This window comes from Neovison vison, chromosome 10 (assembly GCF_020171115.1).
Source record: "Neovison vison isolate M4711 chromosome 10, ASM_NN_V1, whole genome shotgun sequence".
NCBI lineage: Eukaryota > Metazoa > Chordata > Mammalia > Carnivora > Mustelidae > Neogale > Neogale vison.
Window position 1 is genome coordinate 65531906 of NC_058100.1, and position 20303 is coordinate 65552208.

Below are 20303 nucleotides of genomic sequence, written 5' to 3' on the forward strand. Positions count from 1 at the left end.
CAGTAGGTAATTCTGTGTGCCTTACTTTTGTAAGATAGCCACGTTCCCAAGCCAAAATGACTGTTCCCATAGAAATAGCGAGGTTCTCACCTAGATATTCTGATCTAGATGGGACACAGGGAAATATGTATGCACTGACCTGTAGAACCAGCAAGTTCGCAGTGAGGGGCGGGGCCACTCCAAATTCCGTTCCCTTCATCGTCACTTGTGCAGCGGAGGGTGCTCTCCCCAATGAGGCTGAAGTTCATCCCTCTGGCTGGGTGGTGGTCACACGTGTAAGTAATTTCCTTTCCATAGGGAATGTCTCCCCGAGAAGGTCCGGTGTGCTGCCCATTAAGGATAGAGGGAGGATTTGGACAGAAGATTTCTGGAAAGAAAGCAAGAGCTTTAGTTTCCATTAGCATTTCAATCAACATGATCCTACCTCCATGGTATCCTGGGACTGTATTTTTGCAATGGGAACACAACTATGGTGGGTGGATTTAAATATGTAAGACTTTTTCTTTCAGAGAAGTAACTAACTGAAGTTGAGACTTTAATTTCAGTTTATTGTAGAAGTCCAAGACCCTCCAGGTAGCTAAGATTCGATTGGAAAGATAACTAATTTGTTTTTTAGCAACTGTTGTTTGCCTGCTTGATGTCTGGCTTAAAGACAGTCCTGGGTTGACACTGGGGGTATAAGACAGATGAGGTTGGCCCTCAAAGATCTGAAGTTGCGAAGAAATCTTAGTGAATCTTTATTAAACATAGACTATCATTTTCAGCAGATGTGCTTCTTGATGATTCATGACCATCATCATCTGTATCAATAACAAATACACAATAGTGTCTTCAGAACACAGTGATTCCTACTGGGTTCTTCAGAGCCAGATTAAGGCTCTAGGAGCCTTTTCTTTTGTGTTTTTCTTTCTTCCAAGTGACCGGCTGTCATTTATTTCTGCTTTTAGTCTGTTCCTAGCAGTTCTCTCCCTAAAACTAATTTGATGCTTTGAATCTGATATGAATTTAGGAATAGATACCCAAGCCTGTCAGAATTGTGTGAATAAACAAAGTGAAGGCCTTCATACAACAAACAGTGATTGACTTCTCATATCTCGATTTTATCTGTTTGTATTTATCGAAAGCTTACTTATGTATTTACCTTCAGATTTATATGTCTCAGGAAGGTAGAGTTTTTTGATATCTGAGTTTTACTCAGGTTGGATGTTCTTATGAAGTTCCATCACAATCCCATAAGATGTCCTAATAGTTTTCTAGCAGGATATTTTAACAGAATCCAGATTAAAAGGGTGATTCGCAACTCAACGAAGGTGGTTCTATACATTACATTTCTATGCACCTGTGCTTCAAAAAGTAAGTAGATAGAATCTTGGAGGCTGCTGTGGATCCAAGGGAGTTGGAATCCAAGGGAAGGGGCTAAGGGTGGGGTGGGGTTGGGGGGGGGGGAATTGCCCTACCCTCATTTGCTGCAACTGAGGAAAAAGCAAAACTGGAGAGAGCCAAACATGGTGGACAAGCACCAGAGAGAGAGAATTTGCAGAAGTCCAGCCAGCCTGATGGGAGAAGCAAGCGCCCATCCAGGCAGGGCAGAGAGGAGTTTGGAGGCAGAGGAGAAGGAGGATCTCGAGGAACCAGTTCCCTCTTCAGGGCCAGAGACTGCCCTCACAGAGGAGGTAGAAAGCAAAAGTGCTGAGTGATTGGCTGAACCCATTTTTCTCCAGGTGCACAGATTTCTGAGAAGGGACCTCTGCAACTGTGGGGGCAAGAGTGGGGTGGGGTGGGGCGGGACGGGGTGGGGGGCAAACAAGAATAACAAAGGTCATTGAAGGAACCTCTTCCCTGGCTATCAGCTTTGGGATTTCAGCAGGGGGTTTGCCCTCAGACTTCTGGCAGTATCCCAAACTTGAGGATTCTGCCACTGTTGGGTTGTGGGCACCCACAAAGCAACAGGTGCTAAAAACCACACCTTACCCAACTCTGCCATCAGCTTTTTCTACACCAGCTTTTTTTTCTTTTTAAGGTTTTATTTATTCATTTAACAGAGAGGGAAAGTACAAAGCAGGGAGAGCAGCAGACAGAGTGGGAGGGAGAAGCAAGCTCTCTGCTGAGCCAGGAGCCAGATGTGGGACTTGATCCTAGGACCGTAAGATCACGATCTGAGCCGAAAGCAGCCGCTTAACAAACTGAGCTACCCAGGAGTCCCTACACCAGCTTTTTTTTTTTCCCTCCCCCTATTTATTTATTTATTTAAATTTATTTTTTATTTATTTTCAGCATAACAGTATTCATTATTTTTTCACCACACCCAGTGCTCCATGCAATCCGTGCCCTCTATAATACCCACCACCTGGTTGGGGTACCTACACTAGCTTTTTAAAACCAATGCTCCCCAGTGCAGCCAGGAGCCAACGCCGGTAAAGAGAAACCAAACACTTGAGCTGTAGCGCCACCTTCTGGAAATCAAAGGAGTGGCTTCTAATTGCAAGTACTTGAACTGCAGTAAACAATTAAAGGTACGTACTACTTTAAATGGGATGGTAGAGAGACATTTTGTCAAACACTATGAAAAATCACAGGAACGTGGTATGGCAAAGAGGAAAGGGTCATTCTCCAATGATCGATCGCAAAGGCATGGAATGTTGCAATCTAAGTGATTAAGAATTCGAAACAGCTGTTAGGAAGAGATTCCGTCCTGAGCTACAAGAAAACTCTGAAAGGCAATTCAGTGAACTCAGGAATAAAATTAATGAACAGAAAGAGTTATTTACCAAGATGTGGGGTGTGTGTGTGTGTGTGTGTGTGTGTGTGTGTGTGTGTGAATATTATACAGCCATCAAAAAGAATGAGATGTTTCCATTTGGAACCATGTGGATGGAGCTAGAGTGTATTATACTAAATGGAATAAGTCAATCAGAGAAAGACAAATACCATATGATTTCATTCATCTGTGGAATTTAAGAAACAAAACATGAACATATGATGTGGGAAACAAACAACAAAGAAGGTGGAAGGAGACAAACCATAAGAAACACTTAAAAAAAAGATTTTATTTATTTGAGAGAGAGAGTGAGAAAGAGCATGAGGTGGGGGAGAGGTAGAGGGAGAGACAGACTCCTGGCTGAGCAGGGAACCTGATGCAGGCCTCAATCCCAGGACCCTGGGAATGTGACCTGAGCCAAAGGCAGACACTTAATCAGCTGAACCCATAAAACAGACACTCTTTAAGGATAGAGAACAAACAGGATTGATGGAGGGAGGTGGGTGGGGATGGGACACATGGGTGATGGGTATGAAGGAGGGCACTTGTTATGATGAGCACTGAGTTTGTATATAAATGATAAATCACTGGATTCTACTCCTGAAACCAATATTGTACTGTATATTAACTAAATAGAATTTAAATAAAACTTTGAAAAAAAGAAAGAGTTCTTTATCAAAGAGATTGAAATTTTTAAAAAGAACCAGATAGAACTAAACCACCCTTTTATTTATGCACACTAAAATTTTCTATTTCTCTGAAACAAATAAACAAACAAACCAACAAACCAGACAGAAATTCTGGAGATGGCAAATTCAATGAATCAGATGAAGATTAGATTAGAAAGTATTGGAAATAGGACAGATCAGATTTAGAACAGATTAGTGACCTGGAGGATAAAAATTTAGAGATAACTCAGAAGAGAGAGGACTAAGATTTTTAAAAAGTGATGAAACCCTATGAGAGGTATTAGATATGAGAAAAACAAATATAAAAATAATTGGTCTACCAGAAGAGAAGAGAGCAAGATTTATCTTTAGAAAAATAGTAGCTTAGAACTTCCCTACCATGGGTAAGGAATTAAACATACAAATCCAAGAAACTAATAGAATACCCTATTATCTCGTTGCAAAAAGGCCCTCCCAAGAATATCTTGTAATGAAGCTGCCAAAAATCAATGATCAAGAAAGAATCTTTGAAGCAACCAAGGGTAAAAGAAAAAAAGTACCCTACAAAGGAAGCCCCATTAGATTACCAGTGTATTTCTCAGCAGAAACTCTATAGAACAGGAGTGAGGAATGATATATTCAAAGTGGCGAAAGAAAAACAGTCAGCCAGTGTATGTTTTCTAGCTAAATTAGCCTTCAGATATGAAGGAGAAATAAAGGCTTTCCCAGAAAAAAACTGAGGGAGGGTCACCACCACCAGACCTGCCTTACAAGAAATATTAAAAGAATGTCTTCAGCTGAAATGAAAAGACATCAATGAGTGACATAATAGCAAGTGAAAGTAAGCAGTACTCTAGCAAAGGTGAAAAATAAAACAGAAAACCAGAACTCTATTGGAATGGCACGTTAACCACCTAATTATAATATAAAAACTTACAGAAAAGAACATTCATTAGAACTGTATCTACTATAATTTCTTAATGAATATACAACATGAAAAGAGGTAAACTAATAACAGAAATATAAAAAGCTTAATAGGTGAAGGAAGATAAGGTGTTATCAGCTCTGAAGCCTGTGAGGTCTGGAAGCCTGGGTAATCCAGGTTCAGCTAGGAGAAGCCACGCTTCTCAGAGAACGTTTCAGAAAAGGTGACATGGAATGGGTGTTCTGCAGACTCCTAAGAGAACTTCAGAGAAGACATGACTTGCAGAGAAAACATGGAGAGGACAAACCGAGTGCTAAGAATAAGTCAGCAGGATGCACTTAAACTTAACGAGGCTCTGGAGCAGCTGGTTTGGCCCCAGTTTACTCTGCTTTCATGGATGTAAGTCAGGTCCCTTCGCCCACTTGGAGCCAAAGTTGAAAAGGTTCTTGTGGATTTTCTTGTGGTGATTCACCATTTACTCTAAAAATGCAACTGTGGGACAGTCCATTTTGCATATTCAGTACACAAGCGATGTTTCCTGGAAGCCCAGGTCATGGCTAGAGGAGCACTGGTACCACCTGTTTTGAAACCACCCTTTGGTGTCATTTGGGAAAGCGAGGCAGTGTGCGAATATTGTGGTTGGACTTTTGAAATTACGTGGGCTGATTAATACCCTGATTTTCCTTCAGAGGGGCAAGTTTGCAACTTTGACAGAACGTTCAGCATTCATTCTGTATGTCCCAAGCCCTGAAACAAAATGCGAAGTTAGGCTGTGAGTATATGACCAGGGAAATTCTCTGGTGTGGTTTTGCTGAGTTTCGGGTTTTTCTCTCTTACCATTTATTAATATGCAGAAGTTGAAAGCTAAGTGATCTTCATGGTGTATTCCTCTTACTGGTGCTCCTAACAGTGACAATACATTAGCCACCAGTGGCAGTGGGCAATGTTCTATGTGTGCAGAGTGCCTCCTGCCCATGCCTCACACCATAAGTGAGCATATCTTCTGTTCTACTGTGTGAAGAGTAGTTTCTTCTTTCACACGTATTTTTCTCATCCTAAGTGTGGCGCAGATGTACGTAGTCTGCAGCCACTGAAATCAGGAATGGAGATGTCAGAAGTGAATGCTCTTTAGAAACTAAGTTTGTTTCCTCTGAGAAAAAGCTTTATGTTCAAATCCTTAATATTCGTCATCCTAAGAAATCTGTTTAGGTGTCTTTTATGAGAGGATGTGCTTCTCAGCTACCGTCTTCTGTTCCTTTCCAAGCATGATGAGATTTCAATCACTAGGAACCACATGATTCTGAATATATTATGTAAACAATAATGTTTATTTTTCTTTAAATCATTCCATTCAGTTCTTTTTTTTTTTTTAGATTTTATTTATTTGACAGAGGGAGAGAGAGATCACAAGTAGACAGAGAGGCAGGCAGAGAGAGAGGGAGAAGCAGGCTCCCTGCTGAGCAGAGAGCCCAATGCGGGGCTCGATCCCAGGACCCTGAGACCATGACCTGAGCCAAAGGCAGAGGCTTTAACCCACTGAGGCACCTAGGCGCCCCTCCATTCAATTCTTAATATCGAGAATAATGGACATTTTTTTGGTCAGACTATTAAAGATCCTCTTTCATTTTGCTCCTTCCTAGAAAGATTTTGGAGACTCTAGGATGAATGTGTTTTTATTTTCAGAAATGGAATTATAACATCATAATCTGACAATGGTAAGACCCTGGTGTTTTGAGCTTTTAAATTCTAGTGCCCCAGTTGTAATTTTTAGCTTTTCTCCAAACCCAGTTTTTGAGGGGTTCGGTTGGCTTCATTCTCAGGCAAAATGATGGCCACCAGAAGCTCCAGACTGATGTTCTACCAGCTTTCTAATCCCCTTGGAGTGAGAGCTTCTTGCATACTAGTTCCATCTAAGTTCAGGACCTCACTGTCATTAGTCTGCCTGGGATTACACATTTGTGAAGCACGACAAAAAAGGACTACTCTTGATTACTAGATGTGTACCTTGTGGACCCATAATAGGAGAGCAGGCAGTTCACCACAGGAAACTCAGGTGCCATTAAAAGAATAGTGGATGCTGGGCAGGTAAAAACAACTGATCCCCAGTGGAGTCTACATTTGCCTTTTTCATATCAAAAGTCTGTATGCATTCTTTAATTTTACCAGTGATCTGGGTTGATCAGGATTGACTTTCACCGCAGATTTAAAAGGATTAAATAAATAACATTTTGTTATACCACCAACAACAAAAAAGATAAGGTGTTATCAACATAAAAAGGACTATTTTCTCTATGAGATGTTTTGTATAAGCCACATAATAAACCCAAAGCAAAAATCTAGGGTCATGAAACATAAAAAATGAGGATGATCAAATCACCATAGAAAACCACCATTTTGCAAAGATAGGCAGAAACAGAGGGGAAAAGAAACAAAGGAGGAGCAAGAGGAACAAGACAAGCAGAAGGCAGATGATACGAAGGCAGTGGTAAGTCCTTATGTAGCAATAGTGACTCAAAATACAAATGGATGACTTCACCAGATACAAGGCACAGAGTAGCTGAATGGATAAGAAAGAAGACCCAACTATATGCTGCCCACAGGAAACTAATTTCAGCTCTGAAGACACACATAGGCTCAAAATGAAGGGATGGAGAAGGATATTCTACGCAAACAGAAATCAAAAGAACGTGGGCATACCCATACTTTACATAACACAAAATAGACTTCATGCCAAAAATGATAACAAGAGATAAAGAAGGTCATTATAAAATGATAAAATGGGGCTCGCACTCCGGCTCGACCGCCCCACCGCGCACTCGCCTCGCCGCTCCCGCCGCAGCCCCAGGGCCCCTCGCCACCGCCACCATGGACGCCATCAAGAAAAAGATGCAGATGCTCAAGCTCGACAAGGAGAACGCCTTGGATCGAGCCGAGCAAGCCGAAGCCGATAAGAAGGCGGCAGAGGACAGGAGCAAGCAGCTGGAAGATGAGCTGGTGTCGCTGCAAAAGAAACTCAAGGCCACTGAAGATGAACTGGACAAATACTCCGAGGCTCTCAAAGATGCCCAGGAGAAGTTGGAGCTGGCAGAAAAAAAGGCCACGGACGCTGAAGCCGATGTAGCTTCTCTGAACAGACGCATCCAGTTGGTTGAGGAAGAGTTGGATCGTGCCCAAGAGCGACTGGCAACAGCTTTGCAGAAGCTGGAGGAGGCTGAGAAGGCAGCGGATGAGAGCGAGAGAGGCATGAAAGTCATTGAAAGTCGAGCCCAAAAAGATGAGGAAAAAATGGAAATTCAGGAGATCCAACTGAAAGAGGCCAAGCACATCGCTGAAGATGCCGACCGCAAGTATGAAGAGGTGGCCCGTAAGCTGGTCATCGTTGAGAGTGACCTGGAACGCGCGGAGGAGCGGGCCGAACTCTCGGAAAGCCAAGTCCGACAGCTGGAAGAACAATTAAGAATAATGGATCAGACCTTGAAAGCATTAATGGCTGCAGAGGATAAGTACTCGCAAAAGGAAGACAAATATGAGGAAGAGATCAAGGTCCTTTCCGACAAGCTGAAGGAGGCCGAGACTCGGGCTGAGTTTGCAGAGAGGTCAGTAACTAAATTGGAGAAAAGCATTGATGACTTAGAAGATCAACTCTACCAGCAACTTGAGCAAAACCGCCGCCTAACTAACCAACTAAAGCTGGCTCTGAATGAGGATTAGACTCTAAGTGGGAAAGAGCTTGGGCTGATTTCTAGGAATGGAGCCCATGGGCAGGAAATCTAAGACTGCCGTACCTTCAACTGATAGGGCTGACAACACTTGCTTTCCGCAGAATTGTACATGGAAGGAATTAGCTAAAAAGCTGGCTTCACCTGCATTTTCCTCTTATATCTGGAATAACTAAGTTCTCTCTAAACCCCAAAACCGCTCTTGTCGTAAAATTATGTATATGGATTAAATATTTATAACAGTTAAAAAAAATGATAAAATGGTCAATCTATGTAGAAGATATAATACCTAATTATATACATACCCAACATTGGATCACTAAATCTATTAGGGAAATATGCAGAGATCTAAAGGGAGAAATAGACAACTGTACAATACTAGTAGAGCACTCCAGTTCCTCTATATGAGCAATGGATAGATCAGAGAGAAAATTAACAAGGGAACATTGGACTTGAACCATACTCTCAAATAAATGGACTTGACAGATAGATATAGAACATTCTATCCATCAGCAGCAGAATACACATTCTTCCTGAGTGCACACAAAACATTTTCCAAGATCACATGATAGGGCATGAAACAAATCTCAGGAAATTTAAGATGACTGAATTTAAGATAACTATTTTTTTTTTCTGACCTCAATAGACATATTTTTTTTTCTAGAAATCTACAACAAGAGGAAACTGGAAAATCTATGTGGAAACTAAAAACTATGTGGAAACCAAACAACTCACTTCTGAACAATGAATGGATCAAAGAAGAAATTAAAGAGGAAATAGAAAAATGATCACAAGATAAATAAAAATGGAAATAGTAACATATCAAATCTTATGGGATGCCACAAAGGCAGTTCTAGGAGGAAAGTTTATAGTGATAAATGCATATATTAAGAAATTGGAAAGATCTCAAACAACCTAACTTTACACTTCAAGGAACCAGAGAAAGAAGAATGGATTAAGGCCAAAGTTATCAGAAGGAAGGAAAAAATAAAGATCAGAGTGGAAATAAATGAAATAGAGAACAGAAAAATAATAGACAATATCAACAAAACTAAAAGCTGGTTTTATGTAAAGATAAACAAAGCCGACAGACTTTTAGGCAGACTAACTAAAAGGGAGAGAGAAGACTCAAAATTAGAAATGAAAAAGGAGACATTACAACAAAAATATATAGGACCATAAGACACTATTATTAGCAATTATAGGTCAACAAATTAGATAATCTAGAAGAAATGGATAAGTTTCTAGGAACATAAAACCTACCAAGACCATTTCAGAAAGAAATAGAAAATCTAGGGATGCCTGGGGGGCTCAATTGGTTAAGCATCTGTCTTTAGCTCAGGTCATGATCTCAGGGTCCTGGGATTGAGCCCCGTTGGTGGGCTTCTTGCTCAGTGGGGAGCCTGCTTCTCCCTCTCCCTCTGCCTGCTCCTCTCCCTGCTTGTGCTCTCTCTCTCTCAAATGCATAATTAAAATCTTTAAAAAAAAATCTGAAGGGACCAGTAACTAGCAAAGAGATAGACACAGTAATCAAAAACCTCCCAACATTGAAAATTCTAGGGCTGATAGCTTTACTGATGAATTCTACCAACATTCAAAGAAAAATTAATACCAACCTCTCTCAAACCTTTCCAAACAAGTGTAGAGATGAGAATGTGTCTAAATGTATTCTATGAGACAAGCATTAGATTGCCCAGACACCAATGCCTGATTGGGACACCAGAAAAAAAGTCAACTATAGAAAAATATCCCTGATGATATAGAGGCAAAGTTCTCAACAAAATATTAGGAAGCCCAATTCAAGAACACATTCAGAGGTTTATACACTATGACCAAGGGGGATTTATCCTTGGGATGCAAGGATGTTTCAACATACACAAATCAATAAATACAATACATCCCATTGATAAAATGAAAAAATTTAAATCATAGGATCATCTCAATAGATGCAGAAAAGAGCCATTTGACAAAATACAACATTCTTCATGATAAAAGCCTTTGGCAGATTGGGTATAGAAGGAACATACCATAATGTAATAAAGGTCATATGATAAATCCATGCCTAACATTATATTCAATAGAGAAAAATGGAAAGTTTTTTCCTCTAAGATCAGGAAAAGGACAAGGGTGTCCACTCTTACCACTTTTATTCAATGTGGTACTGGACATCCTGGCTAGAGCAATTAGGCAAGACAGCAAAATAAAAGGCATACAAATTGAGAAGGAACAAGTAAAATGGTCACTATTTGCAAAGGTTATGATTCTGTAGAGTGAAAAATCCAAAAGACTCAAACAAAAACACTTGGAACTAATCAGTGACTTCAGTAAAGTTATAGGATATGAAATCAAGATACAGTAATCAGTTGCATTTCTATACACTAAGAACGAAACATCTGGAAAAGAAATCAAGAAAACTTTCCCATTAACAATAACAACATCAAAAAGAATAAAATACTTAGGAATAAACTTAACCAAGGAAGTGAAAAATATGTACAATGAGAACTATAAGACCTGGCTGAAAGAAATCAAGACACAAATGGAAAGACAACCTGTTTTCATGGATTAGAAAAATAAATATTGTAAAAATGTCTATACTACCCAAGTCCATGTATAGATTCAATGCAACACATCAAAATACCAATGGCATTCTTCCCAGAAATAGAAAAAGCAATCAGAAAATTTGTCTGGAACCACCATGTAAACACAAATCAATTCCCAAAGACCTAGATTAGCCAAAGCAATTTTGATGAAAAAGAACAAAGCTGGAGGTATCATACATTCTGATTTCAAACTACACTACAAGGCTACAGTAATAAAAACAGTATAGTATTGGCACAAAATCAGATACCTAGGCCAACAAAACAGAATAGAGGGTCCAGAATGAACTTCCTGATTATATAGCCAATTAATAATTGACAAGAGAGCCAAAAGCTCCACTCACAAACATTCACTCAAAATGGATCAAAGGCTTAAATATAAGACCTGATACCATAAGTCTCCCAGAAGAAAGTGAAGAGAAGCATCCTTGACATGGTCTTAGCAATGACTTTTTGGATATGAAACTAAAAGCACAAGCAACAAAAGCAAAATCAACAAATGGGACTATAAGAAACCTGAAAACTTTTGCACAGCAAAAGAGACAACAAAATGAAGAGGCAACCTGTAGGATGGGAGAACATTTTGCAAGTGATATATCAGATAAGGAGTAAATCTCCAAAATGTACAAAGGACTCATACAACTCAATAACAAAACCCAAACAATCTGATTTAAAAAGGATAAAAATACACATATCTTGCTGAGCACTAAGGTACAGAATTGTTGAGTCATTCTTTTGTACACCTTAAACTGATGTAACACTGTATGTTAATTATACTTCAATAAAAAAATACACTTTTTTCCTAAGAAGACATAAAAATGGCCAACAGGTACATGAAGAGATGCTTAGCATCACCAGTCATCAAGGAAATGTAAATCTACACCACAAGGAGGTATTACTTCATGCCCAATGGAATGGCCGTCAGCAAGAAGACAAGTGTTATCAAGTGCTGCTGAGGATGTGGAAGAAAAGAACTCCTGCACACAGGTGCTGTGGCTACAATGGAAAACAGTATTGAGGGCCCTAAAAAAAATTAAAAATAGTACTTGATATGATCCCGTTACCCATATGATTCCACTTCTGGGTATTTATCCCAAAGAAAATTAAAACACTAACTCAAAAATATATGGGGTGCCCGGGTGGCTCAGTGGGTTAAGCCTCTGCCTTTGGCTCAGGTCATGATCCTGGCATCCTGGTATCAAGCCCAGAATCAGGCCCCCTGCTCAGTGTGGAGTCCACTTCTCCTTCTCCCTCTGTGCCTTCCCCTGCTCGTGCTCTTGCTCACACTCCCCCCGTCTCTCAAATGAATAAACAAAGCCCCCAAAACATGTATGTACCCCATCTCATTGCAGCATTATTTACAATAGCCAAGATTTGGAAACAACTGTGTCCAACAGTAGATGAATGGATAAAAGAGATGTGGTGCCTACATACCATGGAGTATTACTCAGCCATGAGAAAGGAGGACATCCTGCTGTTTGCTGCAACATGGAGAGACTTTGCGCACATTATGCTAAGTGACATCAGTCAGAGAGAGAAAGAAAGTACTATACAGTATCACTAACACGTAGAATATAAAAAAAGAGAAACTTGTAAAAACAGAATAAAATGGTGATTACCAGGGGTTAGGGTGTGGCAGACAGGGCAGATGTTATTTAATAGTACAAACTTCCAATGAGTAGTAAAGAAATCCTTAGAAGGATAATACACAGCACAGTGCACACAGACAATGTTGGATGAGGAACATCAAATGTGCTAAGAGACGGGAACTTAATTATTCTAACTACTAAAGAGAAAGGATGATTATGTTAAAGTGGTAGAACTGTTAATTATCACTACAATGGCATCATATTACAATGTATGGTAGTAACAATGCTCTATGTCAAATATATTTCAAAAAAAGAAAAGGGAGAAAAGAAGTGTAAAAGATAAGGCATGAGAAATGAAATATTCACAGATTCAGAGGTAAATGGTAAATGATTACTATGTTCTATCATTACATAATCGTTTTTAAATACTCATATAATTACCTACATACATGTTCATATGCACATATATGGATAACCAATACTGACTCGGTTCAATGTGTATTGACCTATAAATATAGATGTGGAAACATTTTTCATGAAAGATGCCCCCCTAGAAGATTGATATAGTAAATTGATAGTATTTTCCTAACTTGGATTTTTTCAAAGAATTTTAAATTTTTGGTGGGTAAAGAAGGCATTTTATATATAACCCCTTGTCCATTTCTTTGAATCTTTAAAAGCCAATGCTATCTTCTTTTTATCAATACTTGTGAATATAATGAACACATTTCTTAGAGGAAATTTATAAAATATGGACAAGCAAAGAGAAAAAAATGATGATGGTTCAAAAAGAACTATTTTTAGCAACTTTATGTATATTGTTTCAGATGTGTTTGTGTGCATATGGTCCTGCAGCTATGGATATATTTTCTACAGTATCATCTTTAGTGCCTGTTAATATCTGAGCATGTAGATACATAAATATACTGTCTGTTTCCACTTGGGTGAGGCAACTCAATCTCTAATGCTCATGGTATACTTTTCTGCCTTTCTTCAAAACTTATCATACTTATTTCTTCTATTAACTGTTTTCCAATCATGCTGAACATTTAGATTCTTAACATTTTCCACTATCCTAAATATTGTTGCATCGAGTGCCGCTGGACCAAAATCACGGGGAAATTCCATGATTATTTTCTTGGGATAAATTCTCAGATATAGAATTACTAGGTGAAAGGGTATTTACATTAAGGCTTTTGTACCTATTGCTCATAAGCCCTTCCAGAAGTTTGTGCCCACTTTCACTGTCCTCCGTTCTGTGTGTGATCCTGATTTCTTCCAGCTCAAATATTTTACCAATTTGCAATCCGTCATTCATCCAGGCTGCTCAGAGTTTTGGAAGTTCACCTTATCACATCCCACTGAAAAGGTGCAGGGCCAACTAACCAAGAACAAATACAACCAGGACATGAACCTGAAGAATTTAAAGAAAGGATGAAGTGCAAAATGACCAGAGACTTGGGGCAATCACTAAGATTTATGAGATCTTGTTTCATTTTTCAGAGTGAAAATAATACGGAAGGGAGTAAATCACTTCTTGGGCTTATAATGTGCTATGAAGAGGTGGCAGAGACAAATTTTATTTTCTTCACGGTCTTTTAAATTTAGTCACGAGGAAAATCTTTACCCTGGAGAACATTTTACTATCAAAGTAGGAAAGGAGGGCAATTTTACCTAAGTTCAGATCCACAGTTCCAAATAAATAACCTCCTAAAATAAACAAACAGCTGGAGGTCTATGCAGCCCAGGACTCCAGTTTTCGAATATCTGAGAGACTACTCTCTGCAAGATGGACCAGATTTCCTTTTTGTAACATGGGGCAGATTTGGATGGAACAGAAGGTATTATGGGAAGAAGGCCACGTCAACTCACCCTCACACACAGGTGCTTCCTTATCCCAAGTGACAGTACTGCCCAACAGGAGACAAGCCGAGGAAGGGGAGCCAATGAGTCGATACCTAGAAGCAAAGAATGGAAAAATTATACTCTACACTTATTTTCTACTTAAGTCACTATGAGAAAAGAATTATGGATAGATGCTACAAATTACAGGCAGATTAAAATAGAAGATGTCAAGGAAGAAACCTCATTTCCATCTGAAAACTGGTCATTTCTAAGGATGACAGGTTTAATTCTCACCGCTTTCATCCATGTTTCTTGCTAGTCCCTCATTACAGAATGCAGTAATGCCCTTCTTCATCAAGGGTCATTTTGTACTTGTCTTTAGGGAACCTCAAGAGCTATTCTATCCATGTGCACGTCCATCCAGGAAATGACAAGCTCCTTGATTAAGGGAAGATATCTTATTGAAATATTTATATTCTCTAGAACCTTACCTAGAGACTTTTAGCCACGTGGTACTTGAAAAATATCTGTTGAATGAAGGATAGGATGATGGTTTTGCTAAGATGACTCAAATGTAATAGATGGGAATACTTACCTATTGTGCCATAAAATCATTCAGTGTAGGTCACCAAGATTGGAACATTTCATCACTTATTTTTTATATCTATACTGTTACTGTAAGAAATGTCACAAAGGATATTCAGCTAAGGTATTCACACATTTCATGTAGAGTAGGGTTAAACTTGATTAAGTAAAAGATAAGGGGTATAATGCAATGTCATATAATAGTGAGTAGTTACTGGAACAGCTAAGAACTTTGCTTCTTGATTATCAAAGACGTGATCAGGGCAGTAACCATGTGTAGCAGAGTCTCCCGGTATCTCTATTATCTACTTTCTTCTTTCTCATTAGGGATGAAGCCCTGTATTTTTAACTGGGCTTTTGGGCATCTTCATTTAGGTGCAGGGATGCACCTAAAGGGTTGTGAGAAACTTCTGGAAAGCATCTTTAAAGGAATGGGTTTTCCTTTCCTCCATTGTTTCTCTTTGCTGGCGAGAGCTGGACCATGTGATGACACAGAGTCTCAAGTGGAAGGATCCCAGGTTTTTGTGGATCACGGAGTCCCCTATTAGCCCTGGGTTTGTACATTACTGTTTTCTTGAAGGACTCCCCCTGCTTCTTAACCTGAGAGGGAAGTAAACTATTATCTTGTTTAAGCCTTTTATTTTGTTTGTTCTGTCTTAATTAAGCTGTAAGCTTAATCCAATCCTAACCTATATACCAGGTCTTCCAAAAACAGTGATATAAAGGTGACGGGAACTGTGTGGGTAGAGCAATGATAGTGAGTACTTTTGTAAATGGGTCGAGTCATTTTTATATTGAGTTTTACTTACTGTTACTTTTTTTATTGAGTATGTTGTAAAATCTTTTCCAATGTGCCAACAAATATTTCAAATGCGCCAACAAAATCCTCAAAATTTCTTCAAAGAAACTATTTGAGAAGCCCTACTGTGTTTCCTTCTGCCTTTCTCCTATTCTACATTTAACAATTGTCTTAAAAGCACAGGATCATGGGTGTCATGACTTTTGACTATAGATGTTGCTTTTAATGTGTTCACTATGACTAAGTTAGAGAATTGGAGTAAAAAATGTGAGGCAGTTTCCAGTCTATATGTATGGCTGTAAAAAACAGGGAATATTTTTTAATGTATTATGAGACACTAATGTGCTCTAGTAGCAATTGTTGTAATTTTTTCTGACTTGATTTCCCATCTCTCTGAAATTCTTTTACTCCAGCCTACTCCTTAGCTTCCCAGGACATTAGGAATTCAGGTGGCCTTGAAGCTAACCTCTGATCAAGAAAAGTCCTGAGATTCCCTCCCCTGTGAGCAAAATACACACTGTGCAGAAGCATGCTGACACAGACACTGGAGAGACCATTACATAAGGTCAGGGATGGGATATGTAAGGGCTGGAATATGGTGCTACTTCTATCCTTCCTACTTGTTCATGGACTTAGAATTAGTTTGGAGTAGAGGAAATCTATGGAGATATTCCATAGGCTGCTAATGATTAAAAGTAGCTCACAGATACGATTTTGTCTCACATTCAGTTGTGTGTTAAACTTTGTATTTTACAGAGAATGTAAGCTTTCTCTCAAGGAGTCATTTATTTATAAAAGTTGTAACCTATCACTCCTCAGAGTGTATCTGAATACATTTGCACATAGGAAAAATCAAAACAGCTATATGCTTGCATTATAATACAATAACACTAGCAATCAATAACTACAGAATAAATAAAAAATTCAAAGGTTGGGTGGGATCTTGGTAAAAGACAAAAGTAAAACAGCCCTTGCAGATTACCTATAGGATAAGAATAACATGATCAGCGAGTCATGTGTTCCACTCTTCAAAGTGTTTGACATAGATTCACTTACTTAATTTTTAAAATGATGCTTTTAAGCAAATATTATGCCTAGCCCCCATTTTACAAAAGAGAAAACAGAGTTTAACAAATTTGTCCGAATTCACATGACAGTTACTAAGGTTAGAGTTTAAATGCCAACTGGCCTCAACAACCTGTAGTGATAAACCTGACATTCATTATTCAGTGCCTTCCTTATAAATGCTGATGCAAATATTACTCTTTGAAAATTTCTGGGATGCTGATGTCAAAACTGCCTTAGAGAAATATTTAATACTTTTGTCATTTGACAAGAAAAAGTTCAGGGGTGCCTGGGTGGCTCAGTTGTTTAAACACCTGACTTTGGCTCAGGTCATGATTTCAGGCTCCTGGGATAGAGCCCCACATCCGGCTCTGTGCTGGGTGGGGAGTCTGCTTGTTCCTCTGTCCCCAACCCCCAAACTCTTTCTCTCTAATAAATAAATAAATAAGTAAAATCTTCAAAAAAATTTTTTTAAATTTCATATAAGTGAACCCAACATTTTACTTTAGATGTTTTAAAGACTCTAAACATGAACATATAAAGGAAGCTGGTCTGAGGAACTGGTAAAATAAACCAATAAGTACGAAAAAGAGAATAGAAATGATAAGTAAATCAAAGAGCAGTTTCTTTAAAGTGGCTGATTAAAACAAACAAAACTTGGCCAATTGTAACTTCACAAAATAACAAATCTACAGATACACATGAATGAGAAAATAGTTATCATTATAGATACTGAGGAAACTTTATAAAAAAGTACACATTAGGGGCACCTGGGTGGCTCAGTGGGTTAAAGCCTCTGCCTTCGACTTAGGTCATGAACCTGGGGTCCTGGGATCAAGCCCCGCATTGGGCTCTCTACTCAGCAGGGAGCCTGCTTCCTCCTCTCTCTCTGCCTACCTCTCTGCCTACTTGTGATCTTTTAAAAAAGGCTACATTATAAAGTACTTTATTAAAATATTATGTCCTCTATCCCAATGAAATTGAAAACATCTGTGAGATGTGTCATTTTTGTAGGAAAAACGTAATTTATCAGGATGTACTTAAAAATAGGTAGAACAGCTGATAAACCTTTATCTGTCTGAGTCTCTGTTTTCAATCTGTTTGGATACATACCTAGGATTGGAATTGCTGGGTCACATGGTAATTCCATGGTAACTTTGGAATCACCAAACTATTTCCCACAACGGCTGCAGCAGTCCATATGCCCACTAGCAATCCCACTACCAACCATAATGGTTTCATTTTCTCTACATCCTCCCCATAGTTTTATTTTTCATCAAAAACAAAAACAAAACACCCATTATTATTCGAGCCATCCTATAAAGTGTGAAGTGAGTTTGATGTGTGTTTCTTTAATGACTAATTATATTTAGTATCTGTTTGTGTGTTTCCTGGACATTTTCTTATCCTCTCTGGAGGAATGTCTATTTCAATCCTTTGCCCATTTTTTTTCAATTACACTGTAAGCATTTCTGTTGTTGAGCTGCAGGACTTCTTTATATAATTTGCATATGAAACCCTTGTTAGGGAAATGATTTGTAAATTTTCTCTGCCTTTCTCTGGGCTCTCTTTTCACCGTCTTGATAGTGTCATTGATGTTGACTGGGGCAACAGTCATTTGAAGGACCGATGAACTGAGAAATCAGAAGCCCTTATTGGGGGCAGGAGGGCAATGATAAGGGCAGAATCAATGCTTTCCAGATATGGCATTAATGCCTGTGTCCAATTTAACCAGCTCTCCCTTCTAAAGGCAATTGAGCTCAACAGACATCTGGTTATATGTCAATTATCAGATAAAAACCCTGGAAGAATTCATAGCAAAATATTAACTATGATGAGTAGTAGAATGCTGGATGTTGAATTTTTTGATCTTTGAGTTATTCATGGCTTCCAGATATGTCTAATGCATATAATATATGTTTCCTTTCATAATACAATAAAATTCTATTTTTATCTCTGAATTTTTGTGGCAAGAGGTTAGTACACATTCCTTAGTTGCTCCCTCTATGTCAAGGCAATGGTTTCTAGCAAGGTTCCCTGTGCCAGTGAAGAGTTGAGGGCAAGAACTCCATGAATGTTCACACTCACTTCACGTAGTAATACATTTCCCAGAGCTACTACATTGAGACTGCCTCTCCAACCCCACTTCAAGGTCCTCCAACTCAGCTATATACTTGCTGATCTTAGTTAAGAATGTTGCATGCAAGGTTCAGGTAGCAGTTCTCTTTTTACTCAGGTAGCAGGCCAGTCCTTTTTATCCAGGGAATATCTTACCAGGTTCCACATTACTACATTTAGCAGGACCCCTGAGGACCCCTCTCCTCATTAACATACAAATACATGTTGCTACTTCTTTTTTATTTCCTTTGGTCATATCCCAGTGTTCAAGCTACCATCTCTATCCAGAAGTTCTTAATGCTAACTTTCTGAAGTGCAGGTGACAGTTTAGTTTGCCTTGTCAGACTAGGTCAGAGATAGTATTGTTGTTCTGGAACTTATATCCTAGGGATAGTGCTCTCAACTCACCCTTCATTACAAGAATAATGAACTGTTGATCCAAACTGGGTATCTGTGTTTATATGCACTGCGCCATTAAAGGGTTCTGGTGGAGCTCCACATGATTTTCCTGCAGGAAAGAAGCAGAATTTGGGGATAGGTATAGAGTTCAATTCGGTTTTTAAGATTCAGTCCAGGGTGTAGCATACTGAACAGCATATACACATGTGACTGCTCCATAGAATTGACCAGTTGAGGAAATTCACCATACAAGCTCAGAATCAAGCAGCTACAGAGCACTGCTTTTTAAAAGACTACTCTGGATCTCCCAATAAAAGTCACTGATGGATAAAGAATTATTTTCTTATCGCATCAGCCTGGATCAAGGGCCTCGAAATCTGGGATTTCACCTCCATCTGGGTTAACCAAGCACCATTCACTGTGACCTACATAAATTTCTTTGGCATCCCTATTTCATTCATTTCTGGGTTTTAGCCATCAAAGATCAACACCAGTGAATGGAAATTTCCCCTGGGCTTCCTTTTGTGAGAGACATTCCTGTGACATGAACATGGAGTCAAGGCACAGACTCCAGGCCATAAGAAAGGCTGACTGACAAAGTCTACCCTCCATTTAAATGCCTTGGGCAAACCTTGATATCTTGCCTACAAAATCTGAACAAATTAAATTAGATCCCACAGATGCTTTGACATACATGAATTAGCTCCCAGGATGGTATTACTCACGTCTACAGATACCTTCGGCACTCGACCAGACCAAGTGCTCTAAGCAGGTGATAGAAAACGTAGCCTCAAAATACCCAGGGGAACATTCATAATTCAAAGATGTCCCAACTGGAAACTCAGACTCATCAGTCAGGACTGTAGGCTTGGCAAATGGAAACTCTTCTGGGGCTTTACAGTAATCTGGAGAGCAAAGCCACAGGAAAACCACAGTGAGCAGAGTGATTTCCAGCCTACCTCCTCATTCTTTCCAGTGAAGCTGGTAGATGGGCTCAGAGAAGAAGACTTACAATAATGGCAAAAGGTTTTCTTCCCCTTCAAGTTACCTTAGCACGGGGCTTTCCAACAGCATCTACTCATCAGGAATTTTTTTACTACTAGGAAGACTATTCACCTTTCTGGCCTTTCTGCTCTTGTTGCACCAAAGCAAGAATTTTAGCTAATGGTTTCATGTATCAGACTGCCTGTGTGTAGGGTTAACCATTCATATTCTCATTTCTTGGTGTTAATATAC

General features: G+C 39.1%; 2 protein-coding genes and 1 pseudogene across 2 annotated transcripts in view; 2 read left to right on the forward strand and 1 right to left on the reverse strand.

The window, feature by feature from the left end:
* LOC122918733 (complement receptor type 2-like) overlaps positions 1 to 20303 on the reverse strand; it is a 173475-nt gene that overhangs the window by 11276 nt on the left and 141896 nt on the right. Inside the window, exons 44-47 of the mRNA XM_044267508.1 lie at positions 19793 to 19972; positions 19077 to 19176; positions 14129 to 14214; positions 140 to 367 (exon numbers count right to left, since the gene is read on the reverse strand). Coding sequence (XP_044123443.1) covers positions 140 to 367; positions 14129 to 14214; positions 19077 to 19176; positions 19793 to 19972 — 594 coding nt within the window. The remainder of the gene's footprint in view (positions 1 to 139; positions 368 to 14128; positions 14215 to 19076; positions 19177 to 19792; positions 19973 to 20303) is intronic.
* On the forward strand, positions 301 to 5483 carry LOC122918735 (annotated as a pseudogene).
* LOC122918734 (tropomyosin alpha-1 chain-like) lies at positions 7158 to 8280 on the forward strand. Its single transcript, XM_044267509.1, has one exon. The coding sequence runs from the start codon at positions 7217 to 7219 to the stop codon at positions 8060 to 8062; it is 846 nt and encodes a 281-aa protein (XP_044123444.1). The 5' UTR covers positions 7158 to 7216; the 3' UTR covers positions 8063 to 8280.

What these genes read in the sequence shown, in the direction of transcription:
- LOC122918734 (XM_044267509.1), top strand. Translation starts at nt 7,217, where the DNA reads ATGGACGCCATCAAGAAAAAGATGCAGATGCTCAAGCTCGACAAGGAG.